General features: G+C 49.4%; 1 protein-coding gene across 1 annotated transcript in view; it reads left to right on the forward strand.

Moving 5' to 3' along the window:
- Positions 1 to 679: 679 nt before the first annotated feature.
- The window catches only part of LOC144947928 (protein eva-1 homolog C-like), a 64,185-nt gene continuing 50,910 nt past the window's right edge, over positions 680 to 13,954 (forward strand). The window contains exon 1 of the mRNA XM_078877334.1: positions 680 to 1,387. Coding sequence (XP_078733460.1) covers positions 1,315 to 1,387 — 73 coding nt within the window. The 5' untranslated portion in view covers positions 680 to 1,314. The remainder of the gene's footprint in view (positions 1,388 to 13,954) is intronic.

Consider the following 13,954-nt stretch of genomic DNA (forward strand, 5'->3'; position numbering starts at 1 on the left):
GCGGTGGTGCAGTGGTTAGCGCACTTGCACGAGCCACCGGCACTGCACTTCTCCCCCTTTACCAACCGATACCGACAATAGTGGTGAAGTATGGTCAAAACCGATGCGGCGTTGGGGGGGGGGGGGAAGAACCCACCCCGTCCTGGGGAATTATTCGACCACGCTTCGCCACGCTGGTCTACGCGGGTTCAACGTGGGAGCCATAGAAGTGCAGTACAACAATCGATTTTTGTTGTTGTTTGCACTTCCCCTCTGCAACCACGCAACGCGTCACCGTTAGAACATTCGATAAGCATCGAACAACAAACACGGCGGCCTGGGGGCAGCGCTTTCTCAAGCGAACGTGCCCGCAGCAACCCCATCGCACGATAAATCGATACTCGGAGAAGCACGCGGCACATCTCCCTCATATATGGTCACAGCTTCCGCCCCAAGTTAAAACCACGCCCCCTCAGTTTAAACCACGCCCCTTCAGTTTAAACCACGCCCACTACGTTTTAACCACGCCCCCTCCCCCGTTACCCCTCCCCACCTCCACTCCCTGCAGCGCTTGTCAATCCCCCCCCAAGCCGCCGCATGAGCCACTGCAGTGGTGGGGGTGTAGGGGTGGTGGGGGGTGTAGTGGGGGTAGGAGTGGTGGGGGGTGTAGGGGTGGTGGGGGTGTAGGGGTGGTGGGGGGTGGAGCGGTGGGTCCTGTGGTGGTGGCGGTGTGCGGTGTGCGCGCGTGTGGCAACGCTGCGTGGTGGCGAGCGATTCGGCCAGCGAAGGTTTAAAAAAAAAGAGAGAGAGAAGCAGCGGATGGGAGACGACGCAGAGTGTAGCTAGAGACGTCCACCGAAGGAGTTGAAGAGGGATTTGGCTTCCAAAGGACGAACTTTTGTGGGTCACCGCCGCATGACAAAGTTCGAGTGGTGGTGCGCATGTGAGTTTGTTGTTTATTAAACTTTTGCAGGAGTGACTTTTTCTCAATGTGCTGCAAGATCTTGGAGGGGCTGTCCGTGGCGGCAGCGGCGGTGGTGGCCGGATAACCGGGAGACGCGGATTTAAAAAGCACCCCCTCCTCCTCCTCCCACGCCCCTTCTTGCGTGCGAAGATCGACCACCGCAATAGTCGCCACTCCACCACATTTGCGTGCCGATCGCAGACAGACGCAGGAGGACAGGGGGAGAGGGCCGGGGAAACGGAGAGCCTCCGACGAGCTAGGGAGGAGGAGGAGGCAGCGGCGGCGATAAGAGCGCATTCATCGCCGCTCGCGGTTCAAGATACGCCGGGGGACACAACGCGGAGTTTGGAAGGGGATTATCCATCTCTGTGATGGGGCGATTTCTCCGTCATTCCATCGTCTCCCTTCTTCTGCTGGGGGTGCTGATCAGCGTCACACGCACGGGTGAGTGAGCGAAGTGGAGATTCGCGTGTGTGTCTGTGTTACTTGACGGATGTTGAACCTCTTTCGCACCGTACGTAGTAGGTCACCGTGCTGATCGGAGGTGCGTGGGGGGAGGATATTAAACACGACTAAACGCACACAGCGGTTCTAAATAAATGTTGTTTTCAACTTAAAGCTAGACAGGACTTGAGTCGGATAGTGCGTATGCATAAAGGTTGGTTGTGGAGTTATGCGATGGGCAGTGCAGGAACTTTGTAGCTAAGTCCAGTGTTGTACGGTACTCTGCTACAACGTCTATGGTCACCCGCCTTCATCAAGCCTAGACTGACCAGCGCGGTGACGTACGGTCAAACACCCCTCAAAACCCACGCTGTGGATTGACAAGGGCCGATTGCGTGGATTGTGATGGGCCCCCTTTGCAAAGTGTCTTTGGTGAGTCCCAATCTGAAACTATCTCGCAATACACGATGCGGCCAGGAGAGGGCGGTATAGCGGTGGATTCTTGAATATATCATTGCGGCGCTTAAAGCGCTTTATCCACCTCTTGCATGTGCGTGTGTGTGTTTTTTTCTCTCTGGGCACTTCGGTTTTCTCACACGATGAGCACGGTTGGCCACGTACGGTGCAAAAGAAGTTCAACAGACATGCGTTCGTACACAAGAAGCCAAACTGTCGTTGATATTCTCATTAAATTTTTTATAATATTGGCCAAACATTCCAATGCAGGACCCTCCTGAGAAAGTTGTGTGGGTTAGTGAGGATTTACTCTCTAAATGAAGTGCATTATTGTTGTTATCAACGTACGACTCGTTTGGCGACTCTGTCCTTGGTACCACTTTCCATGACAAAGCTGTAGAGCCACCCACGTGTTTGTATGGCCAATAAAGCGTGGATTATTGCGAGTGATAACCCACACGATTGGGAAGGTTATCACAAGATTTGCTTTATTGCCCATATAAAGGGATTTCGTTCCACTAACGTTGAGCTGCTGCGAGTGTCGAGAAATCAAATATCTTGCTCTGGGTCCATGGACTGTGCATCATATGGACAGCATGGGACCCCCAACAGCACTCTGGTGGCTTTGGCACGGGTGTTCACATAATTGGTAAATCCTTTGCACGTGCAGTCCATCGTCAATCCACTGCTGGATGAAGGCCCTCCCCAAGCCGTGCACGTGGTGGTCGGGGAGGGTTATTTTCCCATGCTTTGAACCACTCTGCACGATGCTAAGCCTCAAGACACGATTTCCTTTTTTTGGCAGGGTCCTCGTTGCATCGAGACGTTTGGCCAGCTCCACGTATGAGTGTTTGTACTTCGTGTGGGAGGAAACAAGAGTTGTTACCCGGGGAAATGCCACGGACTAGGAGGAGGTGCGCTCAGTTCTAAGCGTGTTTGTATTCAAGTGAATTTCGAGATCGTGGCCCTGTCGAGTAACGTGTCTAAACTATACTTCCAGACTGATGCTTAAACCCAAAAATCGCCTGGAGTTTTTTTTGGTGTTTTAATCTAATACCTGTTGGAGGCTGGGGTCTGGAATGTGGGGAGACTGACAGGCTGAATGGCTGAATGTGTGTTTTTTTCCCCCTGTGTTTCCACTGTCTCTCTTTATAAAATGCTATATTAGTCCCCATGCACCGTAACACAACTATAAGCGTGCGTGAGAAATGTGTAAAGGCATGTGTGTGTGGCTTTTCAATTAGACACCCATTGAATGAGAAGACATACTAGTTCCTACATAATGCATTCATAGAGACGTGTGTGTATAAGTGAATGCAGCACCCTTTGGCAAGCCACTCCTGAATGAAAAATTCCCCCCACTCTAAACTAAACGATATAAAAAATATATATTTTACCAGCTAAGGCCCACTGCCCAGCTCTTTTTCAGAAGTGACCTGGCCACAAATGATAGCTCAACTAAGTGGTTTATCGCGTGGAAATGTATAGCAGCCAAATACTCTGAACGCATGTCGTTTCTAAATGTGGAGGGAAAAGCCGGAGGAACCGAAGAAGAATCCAAATGGCCACGGGGAGAACATCCAAACTCCAAATATAGCGGCGTCTGGATCGGTATCGAACCCACGACCTCCTGTATACTAGGCAACGTAGTTAACATCTCGGCGCCATGGCACCCACTCTGTCTGGGACGTGGGGATTGTTGGACCTTACTTCCCCACGTTGATTTGGAGAAGTGTGGAGGGTGATCATGCAGTGCTAGTTTAGATATCACTCACCCCTGATGTTAGCCACTACTGGGGATTGAACTCTGGTGCCTAGGTTTTCGTGTATTTCGCACAAATCATTCAAATAACAACGAGCGGCATGCCACCATTCTATGCACTGAAACGTATAAGGCTATAAGCTACACACACGTGTTCTCTGCGTCCCTGTATTAAGTGCACATGCTTTACATTACAGTCTATGCCTATAATGATACACTTGGAATATAAAAGTCTGTCCTGAGTTGCAATGAAATACAGCTAGAAATATATGAAAGGTTTGTGTGTGTGTGCGTTATGTTTAAAGGAACTGCTCGTTGTTTAAATACCACAGGTATACATTTGTTGACACTGGTAACCCGGACATCGTGAATACACACCGGTATCTATAAAAGAAAACAAATTCCACCCATTTTTGTCCATCTGTGGATGAAGGCCTCGCCACGCTATCAAGGGATTTTGTTTTGACCACCGTGGTCCGTGAAGATTGGTGAAGGACCAGGGAGGGCAGGGCCAGTTATGATATTACTGGCCAATGATGTTAACCATGGCCCGGGAATTTAACTTGAGTCCCTGGATTCCCAGGGCAGCGCGCTAACAAAGGCACCCACCACTCCACCCCACGATGTCCATAGCACGTCTTAACAACATTACATTAGGTGACTTGAATTTGATTGACACCATTTATAATGGCTTCTGGGGCATTACACCTCCTCTCTTGGAAAATGTATTAATCTTTATCAGCTGTCCAAGATCTGCATCTATTATTGTTCCGTGTTGCACACTCGTACTTGTAAACAAAACTATTTTAAACAGAGCGGTCCCGTCACATGCAGCTGTCGTTGACATTGCATCACGTGCCTTTTCTACTGGGTGATACTCTGTGCTCAATTGGACGGCACTTCACTGTTGTTTCAAATCTTTTCGTTGCTGCATGGGTGGCTCACCTAGAAGAGAGGAGGAGGTGGGGGGGCGGACACAAAAACAACGAAGTCCTCGTTGTTTTTAATTTCTCGCATTCCTGAGCTATTGCGATAGCGGTCTTTTTTCAGAGTCAATGCGTTATCACAAAAGGTCTTCTCTGACCCACCACCCACACTGCATGCCATCGCCACCGCCACTGCCGCCACCACCACCACCCCCAGATAAACGGTCCGTGTGTTATCATGGCCACGGTGCTGGTCGGGCAATGTGAGGCTCACGTTTGCCTCGTGCTGTTTCCTCAGCAGTCAAAACGCTCAACTCCCGCGGTGGCCGGGGGGCTGGTAGTGGAAACTCCACATTCCTATGGCTGGGTAGAGTCTTAACAACCACTGCTAGCTTGGCCTGAGTATGTGTTGCAGCCGTAAGCAGGTGGTGCTGCTTTCAGGAGAATGAGCCGGTGTTGATGTCACGTGGAGAAATAGCAAAACGTTTACAGTGCGAGCGATGGCTGTGAGTTTCGATATCCAGTCAAGAGCTTCAGGAGATGCAGAGTGTACTTTCAGAGCTGTTCGTGGGGAATGAGGAACAGCGGAGAGAGAAGTTCACCAAATGTTCCACCGTTCCAAGTTCATGACGTCCACGCTGTTGTGGAGTGTCCTCTTTGAGTCTGCATTTGTGCGTAAGATATCTGCAGAATTCATGTGATGTTCTGATCACGGTTCATGACTGAGTCAACGTTGGCTGGGATTTGAACGTGTGCCACCGAAGGCATGAGACCAATGCTCTTCAACTGAGTTATGTGTTCGTGGCTCAGTGAGTAGACAGATTATTTTTCTGCCAACCTGGTTAATGCCATATTTGCCATTCTCTATTCTGTATTGTGACTCTTCAGTGGTGTCCATGCATCTATTTCATTCAACATTAGTGCTAAAGAGTGCTAATGTAGAGCAATTGCATGTTCCATGGCAACGTCTGTCGATCGGTAAATATGGAATAGCGAACCGTGACTCAAGTGTAGAAGTGCCCTTGTTATGTGATGTACAATGCTTTGGCCAAGAGAGAGACAATGCTTTGGCCATCTACTGCTGGATGAAGGCTCCCCATGCCCTGAGTCTGTGATAGAAATTCCACATTCTTATGCCAAGGGTTAGTATACTCAGAGGATATGCCAAAGTAGACTATTTGGCTGCCATAAATTTCCACGTGATAAGCCACTTCGTTGAGCTATCATTCGTGGCCAGGTTGTTTCGTAAAAAAAGAGCTATATAGCTTAGTGGGCCTTACCTGGTAAAATAATGTTAAAAAATGTATAGATCGTGATATAACACTTTACAGCCCTGTGGTTGACCCACTGCCGGATGAAGGCCTGCCCCACACAACGTCGGTGATGTGTGATCACACTCCGCCCACGCGGGTCGGTGCTGTTTGGTGAAGGTTCATGCTTTGGTGGCAAGGACCAGCACCGGTTCCGCAGCTGACCGGAAATTGCCCTCGGGTATGGTTAACGTAGGCACCGCGGAATAATTGATCTTCAGCAGAGCCTGAAATTGCACGATGGAACCGCATTGATGTGAAAAAATCCACCTGACGTGATGTGGAGCGTTAACTCGTTTCATCTCTTTAACGTGTTTTTTGGGGGATGTCACTTCGCAAAGCAGCTCCCAGAACGTGGAGTGAAACTTCGCCGCACTGGACATGACAGCCCTAAGACATGCATCTTCATGAGCTCCTGGGGGACACAGGGCTAATGTAGCTGCTCACCCCGAGCTCTCAATGTCATGATAGTGATATTGTCTTTTGCTGTTCGTCTTTTGGCATCCTCTGGTCAAACACTGTTTGAGACTAGGCTCTCTGCCCCCTCCCTCTCTCCGCCCCCGCCCCCTCTCTATATTTAAGGCCTCGTCACAGAAACGACCTCTCTCTTTCTGCCGATACGTGTTCTCTCTCTGTGTGTCTGTGTGATGTCTGTCTGCTTGTGTGTCTGTCTATAGTTTTCTGGTTAGATTTTTGTTGCTATTTCTTTTATACCTGATGATGATTGCTTGTGTTGCAATCGAAACGTCGTATGCTATTATTTAATTTATTATTTTATCTTTATACGTGACTTAACCGAAAGAACCAAAGAATAATTCCTGCAGTCACGAAAGCTCCAAAATTGAGATCTAAAGAAAGCTGTCTCTGGTGTGGACCAATCAGTTTGAAAGACAAAGCATATACTACCAGAGCATTTGTTTTCATGTTCACCACAAGTAAATGTGGTTAATACAGACATGATTCCTTGCAAAAGGTTTCAGTTTTGTGTTTTAACAACTTAACACAACTGTTTTATTGCCAGAAAGGGTTCAACTTATTGTTATATTTTGACATGGCTGAAATTTGCTTCTCATTTCCTCCAATATCCTATTCCTGATGTGAGTGTGACTACCCAATGCGTCATACCTGCAGCCATCGTTGTATGTCTCTTGAACTTCTTTCGCACACCGTGATACAAAAACACCCAGGACATGTCTCAGGAAAAATAATATATCACAATACCTGTAAGACCTCGGGAACTACACGCACAAGCATCGCGTTGAGCTAAAGTAGACCGGGGCTGTGTCCACGCTCATAACATACCGTGTTTTCCTGTAAATATTTCTGATTCTCTTTTAAAAAAGAACAAAAATCACGAGGTCCCTTTGATCAACGATGCTGATCATTGCTGAACAAAAGGCTTGCACGGACACAATCGTATCGCTTTCCGTGGGGCGATTTCCTCGGGGTAATGCGCGTCGGTGTGTGAGCACGACTCTTAGGTTATGTACGTGTCTCCGTGTGTGTGTGTGGGGGGGGGGGCGGTAGTGTAGCGGTTAGCGCGCTGTGCTATGAACCCAGCGACCTGGGTTCGATTCCCGCTCACAGCCAAAACTAGTTACGATTATCTGAACCGATACTGGGCCTCCCCTAGGTCGATTCACCCACATAATGATTACCTGGTGCGGTGTGTAAACATCGCCACTGGGAAGACAAAGGCGGTCGGGCATGGGGCTGGCCAACCCACCCCCTCGTGTACCGTTCTGGCCTTCATAGGTGCTCGCTAACAGCACTTGCCCCTACGGTCTGTTAAGGCTATACGGGGGATCTTTGTCTTTGTGTGCTTTGGTGGACATGGGCAGATATTTTTTTGTGGACATGAGGATTCTCCTAACCTGGCCTTGGTGCCATTACTGCCACTTAAACTAAACACATTAAACTATTTTTATTTTACGAGGTAAGGCCCACTATGTAGCTTTTTCTCAGAAACGACCTGGCCACAAATGATAGCTCAACGAAGTGGCTTATCACGTGGAAATGTATAGCAGCCAAATAATCTAAAAGCATGTTTTTTAAATGTCGAGCGAAAACCGGAGGACCCGGAGAAAAATCCACGTGACCGTAGGGGAAAGCTGCAAACTCCAAATATGCAGCAGGTGGCAGGGTCAGGATCGAACCCACGACCTCCTGTATACCAGGCGAGGGAGTTAACATCTCTCCACCACAAGCTGCTGATGACGCGTGGAATCGCCAGCAGTTGTTTTTGTTCGTGTCTACCTACAGTATACAGTATTGATAATAGCGCCTGCGTTAACAATGTCCTTGATAACAACAACAAACGGGGACCTTTGTGTCTCCACACACTGCAAGGAAGATAATGCCCGGCTCTGCGGTTTTTAATATCTCGGCAGAAAATCTTGACCAACCTTAACTGAGTACCTGGCGCGGTGTGTAAACATCAACACCGGCGAGCCAGAGACGGCCGGCTTCATAAGCGCTCGCTGACAGCAAATTGCCCCAGCAGCCTGTGCAGGCTACTACGGGAGCGGGGCATCTTTGTCTCTGCGTGGTGTGCGTGGTGTGCGTGTGTGGGCGAGTGGGACGGAGTCAGTTTCTGCCTGCGTGTGTGCGTGTGGGTCCATTCGTGCCGACTGCTCACCTGGAAGCCGTGCTGTGTCTGTGTTGGCGAGTGTGTACACCTGTCACGGCTTGCAAAGCAACGCATTCTCAAGGCTGGCGGGGGCGGCGGTGACTCGCATTCCTCAGAGGGGGCCCCGTGGGAGGGAGAACACGCGATTCCATTCAGCTCGCCGGCACGATCAATGATCCGAAGGTGTACAGGGCAGAAAGGACACGGGCTGAAGCTGCGTGTGTGCGTACGTTATTTGCGGCAGTACCCGGCGAAGAAAAAACATCGAACGAAATATTATAAAATCGTCCCGAGATGGTACGGAGAAATGCACGCATGGGATGGCGGTGAGAGACAGGAAGAGAAACACCGCTGACCGAAGAGAAAATGCAAAATTAGAGACCTCGCATTGACCGTCAAGGGAAGTAAGCGGACTTGGGCAGGACACGTGGCCAAAACGGATGCTCAGAGATGGTCGTTATCGTAAGGCTCGATATAAAATGACTTTCTCATTGATTTTGAATGACGGCCGGTGGTTGGTACCAATGAAGGAGTGACAGTCACAGAAGTGAACGCGACCGAGAGGAGGTCTCACGCAGGGATGATGCAATCCAGAAACTCGATGGATTATTATTGTTGCGTTGTGTGTGAACGTGACTGATGGTGACCGCTTGGGGGGGACCTTCATCCAGCAGCGGATAAATCATTGCTGCTCATGATGATAAAATCACATGAGTGCACAATATTAGATACATACGTTCCATATATGTGTCTGTGTGCATACATATGTATATTGCAGCTGGGCTGTGTGTTAATAAACAAAACTAATTTTTTTTGCAATTTTTATTTTACCATGTAAGGCCCACTGAGCTCGACCTGACCACAAATAATAGCTCAACGAAGTGGCTTATCATGTGGACATTTACAGAAGCCAAATACTCTAAACGCATATTTTTAAATGTAGAGGGAACAACTGGAGGAGGTGGACAAAAATCCACGCGATCACGGGGAGAACATGCAAACTCCAAATATACAGCAGGCGTCAGGGTTGGGATCGAACCCACAACCTCATGTATACCAGGCGAGGTAGTTAACATCTCGTCACATATCTGCAACAGTAATACATGCCTAATCTTTATCCTGATGGAATGACTGAGTGGTAAGACCTTTATCATTCGGCTCCTTCATTGAGATGCTCAATCAATTCCGTAGCAAGCGTTTGCGCTTGAGCGACATTGGCAGATGTGAACCATTTCTGCCTTGAGATGTCACGAAGTGACACGTGGCATTCAAAACCAGCAGACGAGCAGCAGGACAATGAATTAATTTGCATTAATAATCTTTTATGCAAATGCGAAAGTGCTGACTACTCTGTATGGAAGCTTGCATGATAGACATATGCTGGAAGAGCAACTGTCAGCATTGAACATGTTACTTCCAATCCTAAAGGCTGGAGAAAAATCTATTTGATTATGTTTTATTTATTTATTGGTAGGTAAGGCCCACTGAGTTATACAGCTCTTTTTCAGAAGCGACCTGGCCACAAACGATCGTTCGACGAAGTGGCTTGTCATGTGGACATTTATAGCAGCCAAATACTATGAACGCACGTTGATTCTAAATTATAAAAAGACGGCCACGCTCAGCTCCCTTTGGAGTTGGTGGTCTAGATAAGGCTGGGGTGGTCACATGAATATGGACGCACACCTTTGTTTACTGCTGTTTGCTTCTGAACGTGTGCACTGAATGTGCACATGCATATGTTTCTAAACATAGAACTTGTTTTCACGTAATGTGCACCTCCTTTTCGCAATGCATCAGAATATTCTTTTATACATACTGGAGGAATCCGATGGGCTATAAAGCTCGTTTTCACAGATCTCCAGTAGACATCTGTGAATCTAAAGCCCACCGTGAATCTGCGTTAAGGGCTCCCCCACACTGTATAGGCCACGGGTGTTGTTGACCACATTTCGTCACGCCGCTCAGCGCAAGCTCGTGAACGGGAAGAGCCCGCGACCTGTTCTGGACGTCAACTCGCCAACGACGCTCGATGTGCCGGCCTCCACGAGTGGCCGGACGCTTTGCCACGTTCTCACGCTCTCGGCGCACACACGGTTGTCACAATTTAGACCTCGAGAGCCGCACGTGGCCCAACGGCCGGCGACTGCTTCTGAAGGGGACACGGCGGTGCCGCGCAGATGGTGTTCATAAGCGCAAACGAAACCGGAATGAAATGAAATGTGACTACAACCGCGATCCAACCTTAAGAGTTTTTGGCACTGGAGGCCAAACCTTGTGTATTTGGTGGGGAGGGGGGGGCAGAGTTGGTTGGGGGGGGGGCTCCCTGGACCACCTCCTAGCACTGCTGGATTAGAGCCACATATTTGTTTTGAGTGGCATTGACAGTTGCCCGTCACGGTGTACGTGGCCAACGGAGGAGGTGTAATCCGCCAAACACGGAGGATGATGCTGTTTAGACAGCCGACGCCGTCACACGAGGACGCGCGACTCCGTCAGAGGTGCACCAGGGTGGGGGGGGCAGGCGATGCGGGCCGGCGAGCGGACGGGGGGATGCGGATTTAAGGACAGGGCGGCAGAGAGACTGGCGGCAGGACAGAGAGGGAGGTTTCTCAACACACCGCCAGCCCCTCTGGAAAGAGGACGGCAGAGAAATGACGAAGGCGACGAGCGGCCTCGGGGATTCACCTCTTCATCATTGATGAAAAGAGTTGGATTGACTCATGGCGACGCTTCCGTGCAAGGATTGATGCATTTCTTTTAACTTTGTGAATCTAGTGGCCACGAGTGGATACAGAAGTCAGGTGAAATTAAAAATAAACTATTGCTTCTTCACAATAGAGGTTTTTGTTGGGTAAGATTGCGTAAATATAAATGTGTCCACGTGATTCGATGCATGCATGGATTAATATCTCACTTCCAGGTCGCTGGAAAACCGGGAGTAAGCCGCTTGACCAGTAGCCACAAGCATAGCAAGAGGCATACGTGTATCTCGAGCTTAAAAACAATGGATATCAATCATTTAATTGATGCATTATTACACCTCTAGTGACAAACACGTGTGAACAGTTGGCACAATCAGCCCACAATGAACGCACAACGATGCCCACTTGCCCAGCAGTGGACGCGCGACTTATTACTCCGGCCGCATGGCCTGGTGCGAGACCACAGTGCCACGAGGCTGCCTCTGTTCAGTGGGGGGGGGGGGGGGGGAATTCGTATGCTTAGTGAGCAACATGATGGAACATAGTGGCCTGCTCGAGACACTTTTTTGGGAGGTTCCAATCGGGCATCTTCCCTGTTTGTACGTATGTTGAACTTCTTTCACACCGTACGTAGCCAACCGTGCTAATCGGAGGTGTGGGCGAAGGATAAAACAAACTTAACACAAAAGAGCAGTTCTAAAGAAATGAGTTTTCAACTTAGATGATTGTGCACAGCTCCAGTGGCTTCCTCATATCGGAAGGAAGAGCGTTCCAGACGGCCGCAGAAGCGCATCGGAAAGTGTGCGATGCGGCGACCGTCTTTGTTCGATGGCTATCCGAAAGCCGCTGCTGTGAGGATGACTGGAGTTTGCGTGATGATGGTTTATGCTCCTTGACAAGAGAATGGACCAATCGGAGGCACAACACACACGGCGTTCCGCTCCGGCACCTACCCTGCATGCCCCGCTGCACGCTCGCTGATGGTCTGAGTGGCATGTGTGCGTTGTTCCCGTCTTATTATTTTCCCATGCTGGAATTGACATACCTGGACGTGCATTCGCTATTGACAGTCCCTTTGACAGTCTACCGCTGGATGAAGGTCATCTGAGGGCGGTGCCGAACGTGGAAGTCGTTTGGTTATACTTCACCATGCTGGTCAATGCGGATCGGTGAACGGGGGGGGGAGAGGGTGGGACCCAGGACCAGTTGGGATGTCGCTCACCACTGGTGGTGTTAGCCGTGGCCTGGAATTGAACTCGCTTGGTCAGATTGGCAACTTGTGTTACTGCCGAAGGGACAAGTGTTCACTCGAGTAAATCCACTGGTTCAGCAGTTCCACTGCTGGATTATATATTTGTCGCCTGAGGACGACCGCTTGTGTTGCGATCGAAACGTCGTGATTTATTTTATTTTCTACCCACGTGACTTTACCGAAAGAACCAAAGAGTATGGATTCCTGCAGTCACGAAAGCTTCAAATCAAGATTAAATCCGTTGTATTAGGGGGTTTTGCAACGATACAAGTAAAAAAGTGAAAAAATACATTCGGACGTCTTCACGTTTTGATTGATCGCCGGGAACACATCGCGATCGAATGCGACGCTGCAGATTGTCTGGGCTTTACTCGGCTGATGGGCCACAGCTGAGCAGGCTCGCGATGCCATGCTGCTGTTGTGGCAATGTCTTGTTGCCGTCACGTGAAATATTCATGGAGTTAATTTTATGTTTGTTTGTTTCAGTCCTAGCTGCCATCGTTGACATTGCCTCGTTAGCCTCCAAGCGCAATTGTGTACGAGCCCCCGTATGAATTACGCACGAAGTGTTTCAATGCACGCGTCGTGTTTTGTATTGTTGTGTTGTTGTAACTTCCTGACCCCCCCCCCGTGCCCCTACTGAACATCTTTGCTAAAAGGTCTCCATCGCTCTTCGGATTCCTCCGGTCCTCGATAAAAATGCCGATTCTGAGTGGCCTTCTGGCCCAATTTGTATCGGCGGGCCGGTTCATATTAAGGGGCGCGTGATCGCGTCGGGCCGAAAGCCACCACACACGCGGAGGCCCCCACAACGATTTTAATTACAGGAAGAGACGCCTGGATGGGGCGGCAGCTGCAACCCAATATTTTTCGCGCCAAGTCCCCCGTATTGTGTTACCTGGCCCCGCGGAGTGACGCTCGTGCTGGGGGCAGCATACCGCTGCGGGGGTCTGCCAGCGGGGCGAAGGGAGTGGGGAAATGTGGGGCGCGGGGAGGGTCGCAGGGGGGCTCCAGCCAGGAGTGGTTTTCCAGTTCGGCGCTCTCCCATCCCCCATCAGGAGCAGAGTGGTTTGTAGCTTCTCTCGCTCAACGTGGCGCAACAGCCCCCAGTCTGTGTCACCGCAGGGCAGTGGTTCTCACCAGCCTTGCACCACTTTGGTTCTGAATCGTTGAAAAAATATGTATAATGTTAATAAACAAATAGGGTTCATACTCTTAGTTTTTTGTATCAAGTGCTACAGCAAATCTGGCTGTGACGGTCCCACCTGATGACGGAGACTTGTGTTGCCTCCGAAACGTCGTGATTTATTATTATTTTATTTTTTTATTAATTTTAATTTCAATTTTTTAACCTACGTGACTTTACCGAAAAAACTATGAGTATGAATCCTTGCAGTCACGAAAGCTTCAAATCTAGAATTGAACACACAGGGTTTGGTGAAGCATAGCAGACGTGCTTGCAGTGCCCGTTCTTAATTTGTGTTTCGATGATTTAACTTGTAAACAAATCTCGCCGTGTCTGACACC

This window comes from Lampetra fluviatilis, chromosome 47, assembly GCF_964198595.1.
Source record: "Lampetra fluviatilis chromosome 47, kcLamFluv1.1, whole genome shotgun sequence".
In the NCBI taxonomy this organism is placed as follows: domain Eukaryota; kingdom Metazoa; phylum Chordata; class Hyperoartia; order Petromyzontiformes; family Petromyzontidae; genus Lampetra; species Lampetra fluviatilis.